Source organism: Hemitrygon akajei, chromosome 15 (genome assembly GCF_048418815.1).
Source record: "Hemitrygon akajei chromosome 15, sHemAka1.3, whole genome shotgun sequence".
NCBI classification, from domain to species: Eukaryota; Metazoa; Chordata; class Chondrichthyes; order Myliobatiformes; family Dasyatidae; genus Hemitrygon; species Hemitrygon akajei.
Window position 1 is genome coordinate 86109320 of NC_133138.1, and position 27248 is coordinate 86136567.

The 27248-nt window shown below is 39.4% G+C and overlaps 1 protein-coding gene across 1 annotated transcript in view; it reads right to left on the reverse strand.

The window, feature by feature from the left end:
- The window catches only part of rnf145a (ring finger protein 145a), a 152013-nt gene that overhangs the window by 60276 nt on the left and 64489 nt on the right, over window positions 1–27248 (reverse strand). Inside the window, exon 3 of the mRNA XM_073067889.1 lies at window positions 26780–26871. Coding sequence (XP_072923990.1) covers window positions 26780–26871 — 92 coding nt within the window. The remainder of the gene's footprint in view (window positions 1–26779; window positions 26872–27248) is intronic.

Consider the following 27248-nt stretch of genomic DNA (forward strand, 5'->3'; position numbering starts at 1 on the left):
ATGATGTAACTGAAATCAGCTAAACAAAAGCTATAATTCAAATATGGAACACACAACAGGATACATCAGCTATTTACTAGCCAAGTTTGCTGAGCTCTAAAGAGCCAGGAAAAGGCAACTCAAATATAAACTACAAAAATCTAACAGACAAAAGATCCTAACAGGAGAAAATCTGCAGATGCTGAAAATCCAAGCAACACACACAAAATGCTGGAGGAACTCAGCAGGCCAGGCAGCATCTATGGAAAAAAGTACAGTCAACGTTTCGAGCTGAAACCCTTCAGCAGGACTGGAAACTTCTTTAGGACTGAAGGCCCTGCCTGTTATGCTATGGAACGCAGGGCTTCAAATTTGTGTCCTTGCAACAATAATCATAACTATCTGTGTTGAACAAAAACACTTATCATTTATATACATAATTTTAAGGATTTTTTTGGATACTTTTTATTAAATTCATACTTCAAATGTGTTTCTAATTCAACCCCTTGACCTAACCATTCTTCATAACCATTGTGCTTGGGAGAAGGAAGGGAGAAGTGGAAGGAAAGCATGACTATTTTTAATTAGTACTGACAAAAATAGTTTTTTTAACAATCTGTTATTAACTAAATTACCACAAACCCAGAAAAGCTCTTTTCTAAATCTGCAGAAATTAAACATGATACAGAAAACACAGCTACACTATTGCACAATGTGAGTTTTGAACCATATGCTTACTTATTCACTTGAACTATGTACACTGTGTCAGCCTCTTTTAGTTTTTTAGTATCATCAAGAGAGAAGATACAAGACAAGTTTCTGCACTTTTTTCATTAATATACAGATTTTCTAGTTTGGAATGTTATTTTTTCTTAAAATGCACATTTTGATTTCCCTCTTTCTGAATAAATTAGTTGCCCTGGTAGTTTTCAATCTAAATCCTATCTTTTCGGCCTCCTTCCACCCTATCTGTCCAAAGTTCAAAGTGCAAAGTAATTTATTATCAAAGTACAGACAGTCTATGGCATCATATCCTACCGTGAGATTCGATTTCTTGCAGGCATTCACAGTAGAGCAAAAAAAATACAATAGAACCAATGAAAAACTATACACAATGACTGAGAAGCAATCAATGCACAAAAGACAAACTTTGCAAATAAAAAACAAGAATAATAATAAAATAGGTAAATAAATAATATTGAGAACATGAACTGTAGAGTCACTGAAGACAAGTCCATATTTTGTGTTCAGTGTTGAGGAAAGTGAAATTATTCATGCTGGTTCAGGAGCCTGATGTTTATAGAGTAATAACTATTCCTGAACCTGGTGGTATGGGGTCCCAGACTCCCGTACCTCTTTTCCAATGACAGCAGCAAGAAGAGAGGTTTCTTGATGATGGATGTTACTTATTGTGGCAGCACTCCTTGTAGATGTAGGCTTGGAGGGCTTTTCCTGTGATGGACTGAGCTGTATCCAAATACTTTTTGTATGCTTTTCTGTTCTTGGGCATTGGTACTTCCATACCTAGCTGTAATGCAACCAGCCAGGATGCGCTCCACTGTGCGTCTATTGAAGTTCCTCAAAGTTTAAAATTGCCAAATCTGTGCAAGCTTCTAATAAAGTAATGGCGCTACAATGCCTTCTTTGTAATGACAAATTATGGCACTTGCATACTGGTCCCAGGACAGATCCTCCAAGGTGATAACAGCAAAGACTTTAAAGTTACTGACCCTCTGCACCCACCTCCGATCCCTAAATGAGGACTGGTTCAGAGTCCTCCGGTTTCTTCCTCCTGACATCAAGAAACCCCTTTGGTTCTGCTGACATTGAGTGAGAGGTTGTTGTTGTGGCACCATTCAACCAAATTTTCAATCTCTCTCCTTTCTGCTGATTTGTTACCACCTTTGATTTGGCCAACAAAAGTGTGGTGTCATCAGCAAACTTATTGATGGCTTTGGAGCTGTACTTAGTCTCAGTCAAAAGTGTACAGTGAGTAAGAGCAAGTGACTGAGCACACAGCCTACAAGGCTACACAGCTGTAGTGCAGCTGTGCTGATGGTGATTGTGGAGGAGATGCAGTTGCCAATCCGAATTGACTGGGGTGAGAGAACAGAGAAGTGACGAAATCGAGTACAGTAGAGTTGCAACACCTCGTCTATTGTTTCACTGTATACTTATTCTAGCTTACATTTTCATAGCTGACTTTCCGATACAGATATTGGTTCAATTTTTGTTTAGATCCTGTATCAAAACGTCTCCCAAACCACTGTCTGAAAAGAATTCCATTAAAAAATCTTGTAATTCTCCCTTTGCCCCTGAACTTCAGCTGTTCATCCTGCACAAGATATGTGTCTATTGAAAATACTTCTTACACATCGAAGCTAAATGCCTGATGTATCCAAGTGGACCCAAACATGTAGATTGAGGGAATCTGTCTTAGTTCAAACTTACATTTGTTTCTTCGTCAAATGGATATGGGACCCCTGGCAGCATAACTAAGTCACTGAAACAATGTTTTTTTTTCTAATATCCAGTGCAGTCAGTCCTGTGTTAGTTAATCTTAGCAGTAAGGCATCAGAATTCACATCAGCACAGAAAAGTTAGCTTTTAAAATTCTGTTTGGTAGTGCCACAAACAGGATAAATTGCTTGTGCATATTTTAGTCTCTGTGCTAATTAAACAAATGAAGTTGTAGCATTGAAATCATTTGGTTGAAGGATTTCCTTGACTCAAAAATTAACCATTTCTATTAATGCAAGATACCAGAGGCAACCAACAGCAACAGAACTGTAACCCAGCAAGGATCTCAACGGTTTTAAGATGACAGAGGGAGAAAATACACAGTATCTTTTGGAAAGAACAAGATGACACACTCACACCTATCTTGTACATTTATTCAAGGCTTTATACAGATGTACCAAGGAAAGGTAGATAGAATGACCAACTTTTCTCAGCAAGAATAATGTCCAGAAGATACACATTAAAGTTATTAATAGGAGGGTTGGAGAGGTGCAAGCAGAACTTCCCTTTGATCTAGCTTAACACTTGAAATGCCATAATCTGCAAGACCAGGGACTGGGATAAACTGCAAATACACTTCTGGCTACCATGACCACAACGTGCTAAATGACTTTTTCTAGTGTTGAATTTGTGTTTCTAGAACCTCACAGAAAAGATGTAATTTTTTTCTTTTCATGAGATCAGCATGCTTTCCTGCGAAGTGTATATGTTGGGAATATCAATGAAGATAACATATGGCAAGCATCTCTAGATCAGAACAAGAATCAATCTATTTGAAACAAAGAGCCTTTGACACTGTAATGACAAGTGCACCAGAAATGGTTATATATTACATAATCCTGAGAGACTCACACACCAAGTATCATAGCATACCATTTACCTTTTAGATTGCAGTACTCAAATGTTTTTGCCTCTAGAGGTTTGTAACTTTTAGTACTAACAGTAAGTCAGCCACCTGCCGACTGAGAGCACGAAGGCATCACATCTGTTTTCAAAGTCACTACTTTACTGTACCAGCTAAAATTTGAAACAATTTGTTGAGATAGTTTAGTTTATGGACCCATAATAAAAACAGGATGAATTCAAAATCTGTAACACAATGTAAGTGTTTACATGGTACAGTAACATTAAATGCACATACATCAACAAACTTTGGATAACAGGCCATTCAGCCCATTACATTTGTGCTGACCAGAGCTGAGCTTATTGTCATATGCACAATTGCAATGAACTGACTTGCATCAGAATCCCATCAATTGGTCTGTACTCTTCTATGCACGTCCAGACAATTTAAGTGCTCATATATTCATTTCTTAAATGTTATCAGGGACTCTACTTCCACAAATCTCACAGGCAGTGCATTCCAGGTACTCACCAGTCTGATTGAAGAAGAGCCCCTTCAGGTCTCCTATAAATCACTTACCCTTTACCCTAGATCTATGTCCATTAGTTTTATCCATCTCAGACATAGGGAGCATCCGCAGTCTAGCCTATCTATATTCTCATTTTATATCTCTCACATACCTTTTTACCCTTGCCTCTCCAGAAAGAAGCTAACTTATACAGTCACTGTTAATAACTACAATGCTACATCCCAGGCAAAATCCAAATCTCTTCTCTACCTTCTGCAGTGATGCTATACTGCAGTGGTCAAAACTGCCTGCAGTACCCCATCTGAGGTCTCACCAGTTTAATGAAGCTGGAACCCAATCTTCCTGCCCTTGTATTCAATATCGCAACTAATGAAGGCCTGCGTAAATACACATTTAAACGTTAAGACCGACAGGATGACTTATTATTTCACAATCAGGAATGTTCACATTTATGTCACAGAACAAATGCAAACACAGTGTCAATAGTTACAGAGAATTGAAAATAATGTTTCAGAATCTGACTGCTTGTAGCAACAATTATGCATGCTGCGATCCAAGCAAAGTAAGCATTAAAGCTACGTTTTCATTACCACAATACTATATTCTATATCCTGACTACAACAAAACCATCAATTATATTGCTGTATTTTATAACAATGTTCTGTAGTTATTTAAGATTAGTAATAGTTGTTAGGATCTTCGACCAGTTTCGGAACTTAAAAAAACAATTTCTTTACCATCGTCCATATCCCTTACAAGATTTCCCAGGACACTTTGCAACCAATAAAGAAACAATCCTCATCTGTAGGGAACAAAGTTACTGATTTACAGCAATATCCTACTTACTTACGCCCAGTCCTGCTGAAGGGTCTCAACCCGAAATGTCAACTATACTTTTTTTATTCCATAGATGCTGCCTGGCCTGCTGAGTTCCTCCAGCATTTTGTATGTGTTGCTTGGATTTCCAGCATCTGGACATTTTCTCTTGTTTATGCTACTTAATTGAGCATTGGGTTTCAAATGAGCCATAAAATAATAGCTTTTCTATGTGTTCCTTTTATAACATATTAAACTTGGAAAAAAAATGCTTTCCTTTCTTCACCCCGGCCCCACAAGGTGGAATACAGAGACCACTTAATTTCATCATGCTTGGTTGACAATCTGCATGATTACACTGCCAGTAAGGTAACTGGATTGAGAAAATGAAGGGTCTATGAAGTTAACAATAGAAAATGAGAGGTCCTCTTCTGCAGCCATAGTTGATGAACATTTTAAATAAAACATCCATGCTTCATCCAAATATGCCTGAAACAGAAAGCCCCAGCAATATTCACACAAATAAAGAAGGTTTTTGTTTATTAAAGGTTTATTGGATAACTATTTGTTTTTTCTCTTAATAGGCATTTATAATCTCAGAGGTTGAAAATTAACTGAAGATTGGGAAAATACCATAATAAAACAGAAAATATTGGAAATTGGGCTGCGGCTATGGCAAGAGAAACTGAACATTTCCAGATAAAGACGCTATTTGGAAAGCAATAGTTTCTCTCTCATCTCACTGATACAGCCAGACTGGCACAGTATTTACAGCAGTTTCTTTATATTTTAGACATCCATATGTTTTTTAAAAAAAATCATTGCTAGAATCTTGCTTTCAAAAACAAAAGAGAAATAAATTCAGACTGAAAATTCTGAAGCAACAAAGCGAAGGGGAGCATGTTCACCAAAACAATGACTGGAAGTCCCTTCTCAAATACAATGGATTCCAGTTCATTGGACCATCAGTTAATCAGGGCTGCCGCTCATTTGGGACAACCCTTTAAGAACAAACACTAATTGAGAAAATTATTTATTTGGAACACTATGCACTTAATTGGGACAGTTGCTGAACAGTTTCGAACTAACATTAGTCACGTGTACTCTACACTGTGATCACAGCGAACAGTTTTTAAAATAACACCAGTTGTGTGTGTTTCTGTTCAGAAAAGCAGCGAGTTTTGTCACTGATAGTTGGCGAGAAATAAGTAATAAGCCAATTCATAACTGTAGGTCAGGCAGCATCCGTAGAAACGAACAGTCAACGTTTCGGGCCGAGACCTGATGAAGACAAAGGGTCTCAGCCTGAAACGTTGACTGCTCGTTTCCACGGATGCTGCCCAACCTGCTGAGTTCCTCCAGCATGTTGTACGTGTTGCTTTGACCACAGCATCTGCAGTGTACTTTGTGTTTACAATTCATAACTGTTTTGCTCACTACGTTTTCAAGTATTCAGGCTTGGCGATGCCAGAAATGGCCACTAGACATTATGGAGTGAACAGTTTTTGAATAGTAAATTACATGTGCTTGTGTTACATTATCCATTTGGACCAACAGACACCAATTCAAAAATCAGTGATTTTAAATCATTGTTTTATATTTTGACTTTATGCAGGAAAGCAATGAAGGTCATCCATTATCTGCACTAGGTGTCTGCACTGATGTTGTTCTTCTACAGTCAAGAGAATATGGCAATGATAAATACTAGGAATAATTTTATAATACTGTAATAGTATTGATAGTGTTCTAATTCATTCTGTATTTCATTTAAATGCATAATTTGTTACTCAGTTAATCAGTTTGTCTTTGCTATGCCCTTTAACTATTTCCATGAAACTTTAAGTTGGGGCAGACACTTAATTGGGCCAAAATGTTTCCCATGTGTCCCAATTAAATGGAAACCACTGTAGTTAAAAGCATGTCAGCTGAAAGGACAGCCGTTATTCAACAAACAATAACTAACATTATCTTTTTGTGGTGGGTGGCAGGGTACATAGTGGCTAGCATAACTCATTACCGCACCAGCAATAAGATCAGGATTCAATTCCCACTGCTTTCTTACAAGGAGTTTGTACATTCTCCCCATAACTTTGTGGGTTTCTTCCAGGTGCTCTGGTATCCTCCCACATTTCAAAACATACAGGTTAGGGTTAATAAGTTGTGAAAAGGCTATGTTGGCACTGCAAGCACGGCAAAACTTATGGGTTGCCCCATAGCACATCTTGGATGTGTTGAACGTTGATGCAAAACAACATTTCACTGCATGCTTCAGTGCAATCCAATGACAAATAAAACCAATCATTATCTTTTGCCTATTAAAGAGGAACCAACTAGAGAAGGGACAGTGTTGGATCTTCTGTTAGGGAATGAAATAAGTCAGGTGATGGAGATACGTGTTGGGGAGCACTTCGGGTCCAGTGATCACAATGACATTAGTTTCAATATAATTATGGAGAAGGATAGGACTGGACCCAGGGTTGAAATTTTTGATTGGAGAAAGGCTAACTTTGAGGAGATGCAAAAGGATTTAGGAGGAGTGGATTGGGACAATTTGTTTTATGGGAAGGATGTAATAGAGAAATGGAGGTCATTTAAAGGTGAAATTTTGAGGGTACAGAATCTTTATGTTCTTGTTAGGTTGAAAGGAAAGGTTAAAAGGTTGAGAAAGCCATGGTTTTCAAGGGATATTGGAAACTTGGTTAGGAAAAAGAGAGATATCTACAATAAATATAGGCAGCATGGAGTAAATAAGGTGCTCAAGGAATATAAAGAATGTAAGAAGAATCTTAAGAAAGAAATTAGAAAAGCTAAAAGACACCAGGTTGCTTTGGCAAGTAAGGTGAAAATAAATCCGAAGGGTTTCTACAGTTATATTAATAGCAAAAGGATAGTGAGGGATAAAATAGGTCCCTTAGAGAATCAGAGTGGACAGCTATGTGTGGAGCCAAAAGAGATGGGGGAGATTTTGAACAATTTCTTTTCTTCAGTATTCACTAAGGAGAAGGATATTGAATTGTGTAAGGTAAGGGAAATAAGTAGGGAAGTTATGGAAACTATGACGATTAAAGAGGAGGAAGTACTGGCGCTTTTAAGGAGTACAAAAGTGGATAAAGCTCCTGGTCCTGACAGGATATTCCCTAAGACCTTGAGAGAAGTTGGTGTGGAAATAGCAGGGGCTCTGACAGAAATATTTCAAATGTCATTAGAAACGGGGATGGATTGGCATATTGCTCATGTGGTTCCATTGTTTAAAAAGGGTTCTAAGAGTAAACCTAGCAATTATAGGCCTGTCAGTTTGATGTCAGTGGTGGGTAAATTAATGGACAATATTCTTAGAGATGGTATATATAATTATCTGGATAGACAGGGTCTGATTAGGAACAGTCAACATGGATTTGTGCATGGAAGGTCATATTTGACAAATCTTATTGAATTTTTTGAAGAGGTTACAAGGAAAGTTGACGAGGGTAAACCAGTGGATGTTGTCTATATGGACTTCAGCAAGGCCTTTGACAAGGTTCCACACGGAAGGTTAGTTAGGAAGGTTCAATCATTAAGTATTAATATTGAAGTAGTAAAATGGATTCAACAGTGGCTGGATGGGAGATGCCAGAGAGTAGTGGTAGATAACTGTTTGTCAGGCTGGAGGCCGGTGACTAGTGGTGTGCCTCAGGGATCTGTACTAGGTCCAATGTTGTTTGTCATATACATTAATGATCTGGATGATGGGGTGGTAAATTGGATTAGTAAGTTTGTAGATGATACTAAGGTAGGTGGCGTTGTGGATAATGAAGTAGGTTTTCAAAGCTTGCAGAGAGATTTAGGCCAGTTAGAAGAGTGGGCTGAACGATGGCAGATGGAGTTTAATGCTGATAAGTGTGAGGTGCTACATTTTGGTAGGAATAATCCAAATAGGACATACATGGTAAATGGTAGAGCATTGAAGAATGCAGTAGAACAGAGTGATCTGGGAATAATGGTGCATAGTTCCCTGAAGGTGGAATCTCATGTGGATAGGGTGGTGAAGAAAGCTTTTGGTATGCTGGCCTTTATAAATCAGAGCATTGAGTATAGGAGTTGGGATGTAATGTTAAAATTGTGCAAGGCATTGGTGAGGCCGAATTTGGAGTATTGTGTACAGTTCTGGTCACCGAATTATAGGAAAGATGTCAACAAAATAGAGAGTACAGAGAAGATTTACTAGAATGTTACCTGGGTTTCAGCACCTAAGTTATAGGGAAAGGTTGAACAAGTTAGGTCTTTATTCTTTGGAGCGTAGAAGGTTGAGGGGGGGACTTGATAGAGGTACCGTAGATTCCGGACTACAGAGCGCACCTGATTAAAAGCCGCAGGCTCTAATTTTAGAAATAAAATCAATTTTTTAATTGTAAAGGCCGCACCGGATTTTAGGCCGCACCGCTACTTTTAAATATACATACGTATCGGTAACACAAATTACGTTGCATATACTTTTTTACTGAACAGCACGAACAACATTCCAATATCTCCTAGCGACTGGTAAAAATATATATACTGCAGCCTACCAGGAAAAGTTATTGATCGACTTTAACTTAAAAGCAGTGTTTTCGCTCGGGTCTAATCGGGTCTGACGCGCTTGCGCAATGCGATCGGGTCTAATCGGGTCTGACGCGCTTGCGCAACGCGATCGGGTCTAATCGGGTCTGACGCGCTTGCGCAACGCGATCGGGTCTAATCGGGTCTGACGCGCTTGCGCAATGCGATCGGGTCTAATCGGGTCTGACGCGCTTGCGCATTGCGATCGGGTCTAATCGGGTCTGACGCGCTTGCGCAATGCGATCGGGTCTAATCGGGTCTGACGCGCTCGGGTCTTGCTTTTCTTCGAGTATTTTCCATGTTGATGAGGGTGAGTACAAATGACTGATTTACAATAATTTAATTGTGAAAGTGCGCTTGATTTATCGTACAATTTCATTGGACCTCTGTGAACTACTCATCAATTTTATTGGTCTACTGTTACGAGGCAAAATGTTTACGAGGCGGCATGAAAAAAAACCATGTATTAGCCGCTCTGGATTATAGGCCGCAGAGTTCAAAGCTGTTCAAAATGTGGGAAAAAAGTAGCGGCTTATAATCCGGAATCTACGGTATTTAAAATTATGAGTGGGATAGATAGAGTTGATGTGGATAGGCTTTTTCCATTGAGAGTAGGGGAGATTCAAACAAGAGGACATGAGTTGAGAGTTAGGGGGCAAAAGTTTAAAGGTAACACGAGGGGGAATTTCTTTACTCAGAGAGTGGTAGCTGTGTGGAACGAGCTTCCAGCAGAAGTGGTAGAGGCAGGTTCGGTATTGTCATTTAAAGTAAAATTGGATAGGTATATGGACAGGAAAGGAATGGAGGGTTATGGGCTGAGTGCGGGCCAGTGGGACTAGGTGAGAGTATTTGTTTGGCACAGACTAGAAGGGCCGAGATGGCCTGTTTCCGTGCTGTAATTGTTATATGGTTATAAAGAACAATATATTTGGCTAATGACATCCTCACAATCTGTGAAAATTTAATTTGATGCAAGGAATTATAATACATTGCAGTTAATTAGCGACTGCAAAATTCTGCTGCAAAAATCTTTTTTTCTCTTCTGTAGCAATACAATACTGCATATAAATGATGCATTAGAGAAAGACAATTCAGAGGAAAAGTATAGCTATGGAAATATAGCAAAGAATGTTGGATTTCATGCTAAGTTTTACATTGTGAAAGACAGTTGAATTGAAATTCCATAAATTTAATATGACAGTTTTTCTAAGAGTTAACAATGCAGCCAATGTGAATAGGTATTAAAGAGACAAGACACAGATAATAGATATGGATGATAAATTTTGTGATTTAACCACCATAAGAGTAAGGTCTTGATAAACAGCTGGTCATACACACATCTATGGCAATGAACAATAAGTTTGACGAGCAAGAGGTTCAGACACTGGTGCCGCAGTGGCTAGGCAGTTGGAACCTAGGCTGATACATGAGCTTCAGAAGTAAAGTGTTGATCTAGTAACTCAATGCAAGAAAACTACATTCAGTTCAAGCTGACGGAAAAATGCCTGTACAGGACAACTAACATGTTCTTGAGACAGGAATCAATGAGCTGACAGAGACTCAATTGCTGACAAGTGATTTGTAATAGTCTTAAGAACATTGACAACATATTTTCAGATGAATGTCTTATAACTTCAACACAATTTCAAGTTGAAGCTTTTTATGTGTCTTGCAATTTCAATCCAGGCCACGCTCTTCTCACTGCTAACGCCAGGAAGGAGGTAGAGGAGCTTTAAGACACACACCACCAGTTCAGGAACAATTATCACTATTCAACCATCAGGCTCCTGGACCTGAATGGATAATTTCACTCACCTCAACTCTGAACTGATTCTACAACCTGTGGACTCACTTTCAGGACTCTACAACTCATGTTCTTGGTATTATTTATTTACTTATTTATTTTTTATTGGCACAGTTTTTCTCGTTCTGTACACTGTTTCCCTGTCAGTCTTTGTGTATAATCTTCCATGATTAGATTGTATTTCTCTGTTCTGCTGTAAATGCCTGAAAGAAAATGAATGGCAAGGTAGTATATGATGACATATACCTACTTTGAAAATGAATTTACTCTGAGTTTTGTAACTTAATATAAATTTTAAACTCAAACACCTATTCAAGACTGAAGGGCTGAGAACTACTGAGTTCCAACTATTTCACCCTTTTCTCATCCAATACAAACAACCCTCTTTTGTCCTTCTGGTCCATAAGAAATGAATTGTCTAGACATGTGGATTTCTTTGCAGCTGTCATTATAAGTGCAAAGTGATTAAGTAACAAATGTGCTTCTATGGAGATCAATATCATGGATCTTGTCAGACAAATTGCAAAACAGCAATTTATGTTTACCAGTCTATTAAGCAATCTGTCAACCAGGCAATCATTTAATAATTTGTATATCCAATGGTTATAAGTATTTTGAAATTCAACATTCCAAGCATTTCCATGGTCCAGATGCAGTTCCACAAAGGCAACATTTTTCATTCATTCTAAACCAGCTTCACAATCCCATACTATTCTCCAGCAATATATCCACTTCCCATATTAGCAATCCAGCACTTGCTACTTCAAGTCAAGTCAAGTCAACTTTTATTGTCATTTCGACCATAACTGCTGTTACAGTGCATAGTAAAAATGAGACAACGTTTTTCAGGACCATGGTTTACATGACACAGTACAAAAAACTAGACTGAACTAAGTAATAAAAAAGAGAAAGCTATACTAGACTACAGACCTACACCGGACTGCATAAAGTGCACATAAACAGGGCAGGCATTACAATAAATAATCAACAGGACAGTAGGGCAAGGTGTCAGTCCAGGCTTCAGGTATTGAGGAGTCTGATAGCTTGGGGGAAGAAACTGTTATATAGTCTGGTCGTGAGAGCCTTTTCCCAGATGGCAGGAGGGAGAAGAGATTGTATGAGGGGTGCATGGGGTCCTTCATAATGCTGTTTCCTTTGCGGATGCAGCGTGTAGTGTAAATGTCCGTGATGGCAGGAAGAGAGACCCCGATGATCTTCTCCGCTGACCTCACTATCCGCTGCAGGGTCTTGCGATCCGAGATGGTGCAATTTTCGAACCAGGCAGTGATGCAGCTGCTCAGGATGCTCTCAATACAACCCCTGTAGAATGTGATGAGGATGGGGGGGGGGGGGGGGTGGGAGATGGACTTTCCTCAGCCTTCGCAAAAAGTACTTTGATGATATATCAGTATTCTGAACTAAAGCTACACGGGGTTGCATTACTTGCAACTATTGGGACACAGTAACAACGTACCTCCAAAGATCAATGCAAACACAAGTACTGTCCCATCAGATTCCTTGAAGCTAGATCTAGAAATCTGTAATTAAATCTGCCAAGGAAACCACATTGCTGTAGCATTATGCAAATAGTGGGAACATCAACCAGGTTAGAATCTAAAGCCAACTGAAATAGCAGGAATGACAGGAAAGTTTAGGCTTTGTAAAAAGCAACCAGTCGTTAAATTGCATCAGGATAAATTGGTGCCTTCAATGAAAAAGGTAAACATAGAAATTAATGAAGTAAAGAAAACACAGTGTAATGCAAGTGCTGCTCAGAGACTGAACATTCCAAAGATTTCGATTAATACATCTTAGAAAAAGGGAGATGTCAGAACTTATACAAATGGAAAAACAATCTCCAGTTAGATGGATCAACAATACACGAGAGACATTTATCTATTTAGCAAAGATGGTGGATAAAACTTCAATTTATTTATATTATGTTATTGACAGATTTCCTCATTTCTTTCAGAAATTTAGCCAGAAAGAATGGACCCAGCTGGAAGGAAATTTTACAAAGACTAATTAAGATGTCATTTAATTTAATGTACATTTACTATTGCCATTTTATTCAGAACTAAAATATCGTGTGTGGTATCAAGCATGAATAAAAGTCCACTGCTAATTTTGCCCCTCAACAAAACTTGAAAGTAGCAACACCAATTTGACAGCTGAGCCTACTAGGCCTGAACACCTCCTTCTGCAACTGGATCCTAGACTTCCTGACTGGGAGACCACAGTCAGTCCAGATCAGGAGCAGCATCTCCAACACCATCGCACTGAGCACAGGGCCCTCCCAGGGCTGTGTGCTCAATCCACTGCTGTTCACTCTGCTGACTCACAACTGTGCTACAACTCACAGCTCGAACCACATCATCAAGTTCACCGATGACACGACCGTTCATCAGCAAGAACAACGAGTCAGCTTACAGAGAGGAGGTGCAGCAGCTAACGGACTGGTGCAGAGCCAACAACCTGTCTCCGAATGTGAACAAAACAAAAGAGATGGTTGTTGACTTCAGGAGGGCACAGAGCAACCACTCCCTGCTGAACATCGATGGCTCCTCAGTAGAGATCGTTAAGAGCACCAAATTATTTTGGTGGTCACCTGGTGGAGAATCTCACCTGTTTCCTTAACACGAGCTTCATAGCAAAGAAAGCCCAGCAGCATCTCTACTTTCTGCAAAGGCTGAGGTAAGTCCATCTTCCACTCCCCACCCTCATCACATTCTACAGGGGTTGTATTGAGAGCATCCTGAGCAGCTGCATCACTGTCTGGTTCGGAAATTGCACCATCACAGATTGCAAGACCCTGCAGCGGATAGTGTGATCAGCTGAGAAGATCATCGGGGTCTCTCTTCCCACCATCACGGACATTTACACTACACTCTGCATCCTCAATGCAAACAGCATTTTGAAGGACCCACACACCCCTCATACAAACTCTTCTCCCTCCTGCCGTCTGGGAAAAGGCACCGAATCATTCGGGCTCTCACGACCAGACTATGTAACAGTTTCTTCCCCCAAGCTATCAGACTCCTCAATACCCGAAGCCTGGACTGATACCTTGCCCGATTGTCCTGTTTATTATTTATTGTAATGCCTGCACTGTTTTGTGCACTTTATGCAGTCCTGGGTAGGTCTGAAGTCTAGTGTAGTTGTTTTTTTTCTCTGTGTTGTTTTTTATGTAGTTCAGTCTAGTTTTTGTATTGTGTCATGTAACACCATGGTCCTGAAAAACATTGTTTCATTTTTACTATGTACTGTACATAGTAGTTATGGTCGAAATGACAATAAAAGTGACTTGACTTGATAATTACCTAAAAAAAGATGCAACTGCTTTGGATACAGTATCTTCAAAGTAGTCAGATGTTAAGGTGCTGGCATGTAACATGAGTATGGGTATGAAAGCTTCACTTTAATCGAAAAACAAATAACTTACTGATAACCCATTTCAAAATGCATATTGTCGAATGCTACCAAAAGAGCCCTCAAATGTTTCTAACAGTGCAATTCAAATTAACATATTATCAGAGTACGTGGCGATAGGGAACTGCGACAACCACTATCCATTAATGACTTGATAATAAATGAGACTGTGGAGATAGGAGGAGTTTTGCAGCTAAAAAGGCAAAATTCTTCAGGATTCAAAGCTCTGTAATAAAGTCAGTGCACAAAAACTAATTTTCTTAATCTACCCAATGATCAGAATTCACTCATAGTTTCATCAGTTTTGACCACCAAAAATAAGATACAGTTGGCCCTCCTTATCTGCGAGTTCTGCATGTGCGAATTCAACCAACTGCGAATTGAGAAAACCAGGAAGTGCTCTTCCAGCACTTGTTGTTCGAGCATGTACAAACTTTTTTTTCTTGTCATTATTCCCTAAATAATGCAGTATAACAACTATTTTACATAGCATTTATATTGTACTGCGAATTATAAGTAATCTAGAGATTATTTAAAGTATATGGGAGGATGTGCGTAGGTTACCATGGATCAGGATTGGAAAAAAATCGGAAGTTCTCTTACTATGTAAGTTGGAACAGGTACATCCGGTATTATTTAGCGTCAGTTAGTCAAACGTTTGTCTTAGTATATACCGTAGATTCCGGATTTTAAGCCGCTACTTTTTTCCCACATTTTGAACAGCTTTGAACACTGCGGCCTTTACTACGGTGCGGCTAATGCATGATTTTTTTTCATGCCGCCAAAAACATTTTGCCTCGTAACAGTAGACCAATAAAATTGATGAGTAGTTCACAGAGGTCCAATGAAATTGTACGATAAATCAAGCGCACTTTCACAATTAAATTATTGTAAATCAGTCATTTGTACTCACCCTCATCAACATGGAAAACACTCGAAGAAAAGCATTGTGCTGCCTTTATGGCAGTTATTTAGTTTATAATATTTTCGCTTAGTAATTCATTTTCTAGTTAAAGTTAGAAGAGTTTTAACTATATTTGTTTTCTGTACTACATCGCGGGATGCTATGATGTCACACCCGGTTTCGCCGCGTCTTGTGGGAAAATGCCGGTTTGCGATAAACGGGACGGCGGGGGCGAGCAGCGGAGCCAAAACGCTGCTTTTAAGTTAAAGGCGATCAATAACTTTTCCTGGTAGGCTGCAGTATATATATTTTTTACCAGTCGTTAGGAGATATTGGAATGTTGTTCAGTAAAAAAGTATACGCAACGTATATTTAAAAGTAGCTGCGTTACAGGCACGGTTCGAAAAAAAAGCATTTGCAATATGTATTTGTTTATGTTATCATATGGATTTAATTAAAAGTTAAAAAATCCTCACGTGTAATATCTTTCTGTGTAAATATCTCATATTACAACGTGGGACACCTGCGGCCGAAAATCCGGTGCGGCCTGTACAAGTAAAAAATTGATTTTCTTTCTAAAATTAGAGCCAGTGGCTTTTAATCAGGTGCGCTCTGTAGTCCGGAATCTACGGTAATATATATTTTACCTTTCTATGCATATAAAACACTTAAGAGCATATGTTTCAGCGCCGCACTTGGGAAGTTCCCGAGTTCGATCCAGTGACAGACCACTTCCGAGCATGCTCTCCATCCGTGTCTGGTTGATGTGGAGGAGCACAAACCCAAAACCCAATAATTAAACCACTGCTTTGCTTAGTAATAATTGTAGCTTTCATCGGGGCAGGGCCTTCCTCACTTTATCCTTTAAAATTGTACCGATTATTGACCAACTGTAGCCTAACACTTTTCCAATGACCTCTTTCTGATCGATTTATTACTTCCACTTTATTTTCAATCCTGATTACTTTTGTGAACAGAAACACCGCGGATTCAGAGATCTACCGCCAGGTCCTAATGTCCACCACACTGCGACAGGTTAAATAAGGTCTAAGGTTCCGCTGGGTCCCAAGGTCCACCACTTTGAGACAGGTTGAATAGGGGACTTGAACATCCGCGTTTTTTGGTATCCGCGAGGGGTCCCGGAACCAATTCCTCGCAAATAAGGAGGGCTGACTATACAGGAGCAGAAGTACGCTATTCAGTCCATCGACTCTGCTCCGCCATTCATCAGGGGCTGATCCAATTCTTGCAATCATCCCCACTCCCCTGCCTTCTCCCCATACTCTTTGATGCCCTGGCCATCTGTCTCTGTCTTAAATGCACCAAATGACTTGTCCTCCACAGCCGCTCCTGGCAACAAATTCCACATATTTACCACCCCAAGTAAAGTAATTTCTCCGCATCTGTTCTAAATGGACGTCCTTCAATCCTGAAGTCGTGCCCTCTTGTCCTGGACACCCCTACCATAGGAAATAACTTTGCCATATCTAATCTGTTCAAGCCTTTTAACATTCGGAATATTTCTATGAGATCCCCTCCTCATTCTCCTGAACACCAGGGAATACAGCCCAAGAGCTGCCAGACATTCCTCATATGGTAACCCTTTCATTCCTGGAATCATTCTTGTGAATCTTCTCTGAACCATCTCCAATGTCAGTATATCCTTTCTAAATTAAAAATCCCTAAACTGCGCAAAATACTCCAGGTGCAGTCTCACGAGTGCCCCAACATCAATCCCTGCTGTTATATTCTATACCTCTTGTAATGAATGCCAAAATTGCATTTGCATTCTTCACAACCAACTCAACCTGCAGGTTAACCTTTAGGGTATCTTGCACAAGTACTCCCAAGTCGCGTTGCATCTCTCCATTTTGAATTCTCTCCCCATCTAAATAATAGTCTGCCCGTTTATTTCTTCCACCAAAGCGCATGACCATACACTTTCCATCATTGTATTTCATTTGCCACTTCTTTGCCCATTCCCCTAAACTATCTAAGTTTCTCTGCAGGCTCTGTTTCCTCAACACTACCCGTTCCTCCACCTAGCTTTGTATCATCGGCAAATTTAGCCACAAATCCATTAATCCCATAGTCCAAGTCATTAAAATACATCGTAAAAAGCAACAGTCCCAACACCAACCCCTGTGGAACTCCATTGGTAACCAACAGCCAGCCAGAACAGGATCCCTTTATTCCCACTCTCTCTTGTCTGCCAATCAGCCAATGCTCGACCCATGCTAGTAACTCCCCTGTAATTCCATGGGCTCTTATCCTGCTAAGCAGGCCTTGTCAAAGGCCCTCTGAAAATCCAAGTACACCATATCTACTGCATCTCCTTTCTCTACCCTGTTTGTAATTTCCTCAAAAAATTGCAGTAGGTTAATCAGGCAGGACTTTCCTTTCAGGAAACCATGCTGGCTTTGGCCTATCTTGCATGTGCCTCCAGGTACTCCGTAATCTCATCCCTAACAATCGATTCCAACAACTTTCCAACCACTGATGTCAGGCTAACAGGTCTATAGTTTCCTTTCTGCTGCCTCCCACTTTTCTTAAATAGCGGGGGTAACATTTGCAATTTTCCTGTCATCCAGTACAATGCCAGAATCTATCAATTCTTGAAAGATCATTGTTAATGCCCCTACAATCTCTCCAGCTACTTCCTTCAGAACCCGAGGGTGCATTCCATCAGGTCCAGGAGACTTACCCACCCTCAGACCATTAAGCTTCTTGAGCATTTTGGCAGTCGTAATTTTCACTGCACATACAAGGGGTGATTGATATGTTTGTGGCCGAAGGTAGAAGGAGCCAATTTTAGAAAACCTAGCACATTTATTTTTCAACATAGTCCCCTCCTGCATTTACACACTTAGTCCAGCCATCGTGGAGCATACGAATCTTGGATCTCCAGAAAGTGTCCACAGATGGTTGATTGATAAGTTTGTGGCCTAAGGTAGAAGGAGATGAGTTATACAGCTCTAATTACATGCACATGCAGGTCAACTCTTTGAATGATTATGCAGAAAGTTTGAAGTTAATAACTCATCCCCTTCAGGCCACAAACTTATCATTCACCTCTGATGAGTTATTAACTGATGTTATTTATTTCAAACTTTCTGCATAACAAATTATGCATTTAAATGAAATAATGAGCAATTTAGAACCTACCAACAGTACTAAAAAAATTATTAGTTCCAATAGTTATTGACGGAGGAATTCATCCAGTGTACGCAATGAACAACGAGCACAGACACCTCATGCACATCATGGACTGCCATCATACAATACTATCGACAATACATCAAGATTGTCTATACCTCCAAATTCTGTGTAGTGTCTAACTTGAAGTAGTGAAATATAAATACTGCTTATTTCTTGCCATCCATCGGTAACAAACGCAACTGATGCTACTACAACGTCTAATGGCCACACAAGATTGAACAACACTAGTTAGAAACTGTTCAACAACAGTCTTCTGTCCCAATTAAGTGGCATAGTTTCCCAAATAAACTACAGGAATCTAAGGTATTTTTTCAATTAGTTTGTTCTCCAAAAGTTGTCCTAAATAAGCAACTGCCCTGATTAACCGAAAGCCCAATTAACTGGAATTCACTGTATATAATTATTGCATTATTTTAAAAGACCTGGATCAATTACGGGACTGCAACAAAAATGAGGGAAAGTTCATGCATTAATGCTTGCTGCTGCTTGCGCGGGGCGCAGAGAGGGGGCTTTGGGGCTCTGACGTTTTTCTGTCATTCTTTTGGGGTTCTTCTGTTTTTCATGGATGTCTGCAAAGGCTAAATAATAAAGTGAGTAAGATGAAATATGAAGGTAAGCTAGCTAATAATATAAAACAAAATACACTAGAAGTTTATCCAGATAAATGAAGTGTAAAAGAGAGGCAAGAGTTGACATTGGACTGATGAGTCATGGAGAAACAGTAATGGGGAATGAAGAAATGGCAGATGAATTAAGTATTTTGTATCAGTAGAAGATACAAGAAGCATGCCAGAAATTCAAGATTGTCAGGGGGCAGAAGTAAGTGTAGTCATTATTTCTAAGATGCTTGGGTAGCTAAAAGGTCTAAAGGCAGGCAAGTCAACTGGACGAGACAGACTACATGCCAGGTTTCTGAAAGAGGTAGCTGAAAAGATAGTGGAAGCATTAATTATCTTTCAAGAATCACTAGATTCTGGAATGGTTCCACAGCTCTGTAAAATTGCGAAAGTCACACCACTCTAAGATCGGAGGGAGGCAGAAGAAAGAAAATGATAGGCCAGTAAGCCCAACTTCAGTGGCTGGAAAGATGTTGGAGTCCATTATTAAGAATGAGTTTTAGTATGGTTGGAGGCACAATATAAAACAGGCCAAACTCTGCATAGTTTCCTTAAGGGGAAATCTTGCCTGACTAATCTGTTGAAATTCTTTGAGGAAATAACAGGCAGGATAGACATGGAGAGTCAGTGGATTCTGTTTACCTGGATTTTCAGAAGGCCTTTGACAAGGTGCTATAGATGAGGCTAATAAACAAATTAAAAGCCCATGGTATTACAGGAAAGATACTAACATAGAGATTGATTGGCTGGCAGAAGGCAAAGAATGCGAATAAAGAAATATAAAGAAACTTTGTGGCCAAGTTTGCGGATGAAACACTGATTGGTGGTGGGACAGGTAATGATGAAAAAGTCAAGAGTCTGCAGAAGGACTTGGACAGATTCAGAGATTGGATAAAGAAGTGGCAGATGGAATACAGAGCAGCGAAGTGCATTGTTATTCACTTTGGTGGAAGGAATAAAGGCATAGCAAATTTCAGAAACTGGAAGATACAAAGACTCTTAGATTCAAAGACTCAAAGACTCATGATTCCCTAAAGGTCAATGGTTGAGTTGGTAGTAAGGAAGGCAAATGCAATTCTTTTCAAAAGGACTAGAATACAAAGCCAAGGGCATAATTGGACAGACCGCATTTGGAGTATTGTGAGCAATTTTTGGCCCAATATCTAAGGATGTGCTGCCATTGGAGAGGGTCCAGATGAGGTTTACAAGAATGATGCCAGGATGAAAGGATTAACATGAGTGTTTTATGGTTCTAGGCCTGTACTCACTGCAGTTCATTTTATTTACATATACTGCACGGTAAAAGGCCCAACAAGCCTATTTGGAAGAACAAGGAGGGAATCTCATTGAAACCAACCGAATATTGAAAGGCCTAGATAGGACGGATGCAGAGATGATGTCTGAAATAGTGGGAGAGTTAAGGACCAGTGGCACAGTCTCAGAAATGATGGGTACCCTTTTAGAACAGAGATAAGGAGAAATTCCTTTAGCCAGAGGGTGGTGAATCTGTAGAATTCATCGCCACAGATGACTGGAGGCCAAGTCATATGGGTAATTTTAAAAAGAGATAAGTTCTTGATCAGTAAATACATCAAAGGTTATAAGGCGGCAAAAACAAATGGACTGAGAGGATGATAAATCAGTCATGATGGAATGCTGCAGCAGACACAATGGACCAAAGAGCTTAATTCTGCTGCTATGTCTTTATCCAAGGTGCAATTGACCTTATAAGATTACATGATCCTTGTTTGACAAGGTGCACCTTTACCTACTGTTCCACCATCAGAACATGCTTCAATGAACCCAGTATTTTGCTTCCCCATCTCAATGTCAAATCGTAAAATCCATTTTCAGTGGAATGAATTACTCCCTTTACAAAATATCAACCTAGGTTTCTCCAGTGTTTCTTCTAGTCCTCTAATCCAAATGAACAATCTTCCAACTTCCTCTTTTGCCATGAGGTCACTCTCAGGGTGCAGAAGCAACATCTCATATTCCATCTCCAACCTGATGGTATGAACATTGATTTCTCCTTCCAGTATTTGTTTTTCTTTATCTTTCCTTTTCCCCCTCCTCTTCCCCAGTCTAGCCTCTTGCCTCTTTTTCTCATTTCCCTATCATCTCCCTCAGTAGCCCTCCTCCTTCCCTTTCTCTTATGATCAACTCTCCTCCTTTATCAGATTCCTTCCTCTCCAGCCCTTTATCTTTCCTACCCACCTAGCTTTAACCATCACTTTCCATCGTGTCCTCCTTCCCCTCCCCCAACCTTTCTATACTAGCATTTTCCCCCATCCTTTCCAGTCCTGATGAAGGGTCTCATCTAAAATATTGACTTTTTATTAATTTCCATAGATGCTGCCTGACCTGCAACACTCCTCCAGCATTTCACAAACATGAGAAAATATGAAGATGCTGGAAATCTATAGAAACACACAAAATGCTAGAGGAACTCGGCAGGTCAGCCAACATCTATGGAAATTAATAGATAGTCAATGTTTCAGTCAGGGCTGCAAAGGAATAAAAAGGTGGGAGGAGGGGAAGGAGGCCAGCTGGAAGACTATAGGTGATGCCACGTATGTAGGGAAGGAGGAGGAGGAAGCTCTTCGGAGAGGAGAGTGGACCATAGGAAAAAGGGAAGAAGGAGGGGACCCAGGGGGGAGTAGTAGGCAGGTGAGAAGAGGTAAAAGATCAGAGTGAGAAATACAGGAAGGGGGTGGGGGAGTTGAATTCATTTACCAGAAGGAGAAATCAATATTCATGTCATCACTTTTTTTTCCCCTCAGTTAGATGGGGTTCTTTTTTTTCCTTCTTTTTTCTATATATAACTTTTTTCATTTTTATATATTATGATTAGTTTTTTCTTCAGTTCTATTAATTGTATACATAATTGTTGAAATTTTGTATTATTCTATAGTTGTAGAAGATAATGTATTAATAAAAAGATTCTAAAAATAAAAACTTCCCAGCCAAGGGCTGCTGATGAATCACACAGTGATAATCCAGGAAGTCGGGAAAATCAGGGTCATTACGGCACAATGCTATAAAAACCAACGCGCACACTGTGTATTGCTGGGGCCCCATCAGTAGTAATTGGCACCAGTTTATGAATGGGGATGTCATTTTCATGGACATTTTTTAAAAACTCATTGTAGATATCCTCACCTCTTGTTCTCTCCTTTAAGTGCAAAAGAGTGAGCAAGTCCTCCTTTGTTGTAAAATCCCGGAAAGCCATTGACAAATACAACAAGCTGAGCTGTTTGCATTACATCCAGGGATTCATCGAACTGTGGTGAAAAATATTCACAGAGTGACAAGTCCTTTAACACTGTTGATCCACATCCTCTGAGCAGCATGTTTGCTTGATGTTCAACCCTGATTTCAGCTCCTCAACTTTCCTGGTATTGGCAACATTACTGAGACAGTAGTAGAAGTTTCAGGGGTACACAAACTAATGACACAACTGTTTTTGTTTCCCATTTCTTGTACATTTGGGGAATGTTGGAATTTAAAGGGGAAGAAGAGTTGGAATGTGAGTATTATAAAGTTAAGTTAATACCAATTAGGATTATGGTAATATAGCAAAATTTCTGCTACTGAAACTGTTTGTAAAGAGTTTGTTTCCAGGGTTGCGGTGTTTTCCTTCCAGTCTTTTCTGCTCAGTGCGCATTAGTGAAAACCTCTGTACGCGAATATCATTTTACCGTCCTAGATAAAGTTGTTCCTTTTGGGCATGAAGTTGTCATGTGGTCCTTTTTCAAAGTAGAAGTTACTACATATTTGCATCAAAAGGTTTATCAGGCATAATGTATTTGTGTATTTATTTTTCTTTTTTTTGGGATCTACTGGGAAAGTCTCAAAGATCGACCCGTTGATCGCGATCGACTGGTTGGCGACCGCTATTTTAACCTATTTTGTGGATCAAATAAACTTCCTTTACAACATGAGAAGCGTGCATTCAACTCATGAATCAAAAAATTTATAAATTAAAACAGTTAAGTTCACTATTCCGATAGCTTGAAATTCTACTCAGCACCATAACCTTCTTTGACTCCCAAATACAACTGCAGCTACTGTTATTCCATTTGGCTTCAATCATATATAAAACTTTGTCAAAAACAGTGCAGTTTGATGTAAATGATAACTCAATAGTGTGCTTGACTCAAAAAAATAGATTCTACAATGTGAATGAGGAAATTACTTTTTCTCTCCCCTTTCCAAATAGAGATGAAGCTTTTTTTCCAACCAATTTCTCACACACTTATACAAGTCAGCGAAGAGTAATGATATCTCCCCATCCTTAGCCAATAAAAATGCTGCTTCATTTTATCTCTAAATAACTCAAGTCTGTCTTGGAGTTGAATCTGACATCTTAAAAACCTACTGCAATAAATGGGTCCTTCACCTGTTCCACTTGAAGAAGCCTTACAAGAGAAAGTCATATTGAGGAATATTGAAATATATTCCTCAATATATTTAACAGATACTATCAATACCACACAGAAAATCTATTTATAGAATAGATAATTATTTCACAAGTACTGAAGCATCCATTTGGAACAAAGTACGTTAATGAAGCCTTAAAAAATGTAACACAACGTTAAGAGACATGGATGAACTATGCGATTCACTTTGACCTACATATTTGTTCTTGAATAGTTATCAATGTAAAAGGATAAGACATCAAAGGAACAGCAGCAATACATATCAGACTTTTTTTAAAAGATGATTTTATAAACAGAAACATGCCGTATGCAAAGAAATCCGATAAATACAGTGGCAAGCAAAAGTTTGGGCACCCCTGGTCAAAATTTCTGTTACTGTGAATAGTTAAGTGAGTAGAAGATGAACTGATCTCCAAAAGTCATAAAGTTAAAGATGAAACATTCTTTTCCACATTTTAAGCAAGATTAGTGTATTATTTTTGTTTTGTACAATTTTAGAGTGAAAAAAAGGAAATGAGCACCATGCAAAAGTTTGGGCACTCCAAGAGATTTGAGCTCTCAGATAACTTTTACCAAGCTCTCAGACCTTAATTAGATTGTTAGGGCTATGGCTTGTTCACAATCATCGTTAGGAAAGGCAGGTTATGCAAATTTCAAAGCTTTATAAATACCCTGACTCCTCAAACCCTGTCCCAACAATCAGCAGCCATGGGCTCCTCTAAGCAGCTGCCTAGCACTCTGAAAATTAAAATAAACGATGCCCACAAAGCAGAAGGCTATAAGATAGCAAAGCGTTTTCAGGTAGCCGTTTCCTCAGTTCATAATTTAATTAAGAAACGGCAGTTAACAGGAACGGTGGAGGTCAAGTTGAGGTCTGGAAAACCAAGAAAACTTTCCGAGAGAGCTGCTCGTACAATTGTTCGAAAGGCAAATCAAAACCCCCATTTAACTGCAAAAGACCCTCAGGAAGATTTAGCAGACTCTGGAGTGGTGATGATGATGGAGTTCTACTGTGCAGCAACACATGCACAAATATGACCTTCATGGAAGAATCATCAGAAGACCTTTCCTGCGTCCTCACTACAAAATTCAGCATCAGAAGTTTGTAAAGGAACATCTAAACAAGCCTGATGCTTTTTGGAAACAAGTCCTGTGGACTGATGAAGTTAAAATAGAACTTTTTGGCCGCAATGGGCAAAGGGATGTTTGGAGAAAAAAGGGTGCAGAATTTCATGAAAAGGACACCTTTCCAACTGTTAAGCACAGGGGTGGATCGATCATGCTTTGGGCTTGTGTTGCAGCCAGTGGCACGGGGAACATTGCACTGGTAGAGGGAAGAATGAAATCAATTAAATACCAGCAAATTCTGGAAGCAAACATCATACCATCTGTAAAAAAGCTGATGATGAAAAGAGGATGGCTTGTACACCAGGATAATGATCCTAAACACACCTCAAAATCCACAATGGACTACCTCAAGAGGCGCAAGGTGAAGGTTTTGCCATGGCCCTCACAGTTCCCCAACCTAAATATCATCGAAAATCTGTGGATAGACCTCAAAAGAGCAGTGCATGCAAGACGGCCCAAGAATCTCACAGAACTACAAGAAAGAATGGGCAAAAATCCCCCAAACAACAATTGGAAGACTACTAGCTGGCTACAGAAAGTGTTTACAAGCTGCAATACTGCCAAAAGGGGTGCCATGCAGCGTGCCCAAACTTTTGCTTCGGGCCCTTTTCCTTTTTTGTTATTTTGAACTGTAAAAGATGGAAATAAGAAAGTAATCTTGCTTAAAATGTTAAAGAAATGTGTCATCTTTAACTTTATGCCTTTTGGAAATCAGGTCATCTTTCACATGCTTAGCTATTTACAGTAACAGAAATTTTGACCAGGGGTGCCCAAACTTTTGCATGCCACTGTATAGCATTAAATAGTGCTCGCACTTTCTCAAAGGTTTTCCAAATTCACATCTATTGTCAGCATTGTCACAGCTGTCAATGTAGAAATAATTTGATAATTATACTCCACTTAACTACAACATACTACAAAAGAACATATACCATGAAAAAATGTGATTTCATATGTCATATATTACCAAGTAAAAACATCCCAGATTGTCAATGGAGATGTATGAATGATATCACTGATCCCCAAGCAAACATGACTAAAATTTTAGTCAAACTTTAAGAAAGAATTGCATAAACAGAAAAATAAAAGCAACAGTATAGTCATCTCTTTTGTATGTGCCCCACCATTCAATACATTGAACCATAGAACACTACAGCACAGAAAATAGGCCATTCGGCTCTATACAATCATGACATATGATCCATCTCAGTAACATATTCCAATACTCCTGTGATGTTTTGTCTCTGGAAAGCTGCCCATCATCTTAAGAGAACTAGCTTGGCAACTAAACATAAACATTCAGTGGCTACTTTATTAGGTACACTGTTACTCATTAACGCAAATATCTAATCATCCATACATGTGACAACAACTCAATGCATAAAAACATGTAGATATGGTCAAGTGGTTTGGTGTGGCTCAGATCAAAGATCAAAATGGGCAAGTAATGTGATCTAAGTGACTTTGACCATGGAATGATTATTGGTGCCAGAATGGGTGGTGTGAGTATCTCAGACAATGCTCATCTCCTGGGATTATCACATGCAACACAGTCTCTGCAATTTACAGAGAGTGGTGCAAAAAACAAAGAAAATCCAGTCAGCAGCAGTTCTGTGGGCAAATCAAATAACCAATCAAAAAACTACAACAGTGGTGTGCAGAAGAGCATCTCTAAACACATAACATGTCAAACAACTCAGCAGATGGGCTACTGCAGCAGGAGACACCGGGTTCCACTCCTGTACCCAATAAAGAGGCCAATGAATATAGAGGTCAATGCAAGTGTTAAGGACTGAATGGTTACAAGAATGAGAGATGGAACTCATGAAAAATTTAAACCCTAGCAATGCAAAGTTCAAAATTCAAAGAAAATTTACAATCCAAGTACATATATGTCACCAAACACTACCCTGAGATATATGAGGTTTATCAGAGGTGTTACTTGATAGGAGAATTTCTAAAGGCCCACATACCTATTAAAGCTGTAGTGAAGCGGTTCAATGACAAAGGCTCCTCATACACGGGTCCATCATGGCCGAACTCTATCTCACTCCTCACAAAGTCCCTTAATAGTAAAAAAAAACAAAAACAATATTAGTATTTCAACCAAACTTCTTCATTCACAGAAACATAGAAAACCTACAGCACAATACAGGCTCTTCAGCCCACAAAGTTGTGCCGAACATCTCCCTACCTTAGAAATTACTAGCCTTACCTAATAGCCCTCGATTTTACTAAGCTCCATGTACCTATCTAAAAGCTTCTTAAAAGACCCTATCATATCTGCCTCCACCATCGTTGCCGGCAGCCTATTCCATGCACTCACCACTCTGAGTAAAAAAACTTACCCCTGACATCTCCTCTGTACCTATTCCCCAGCACCTTAAACCTGTGTCCTCTTGCGGCAACCATTTTAGCCCTGGGAAAAAGCCTCTGACTATC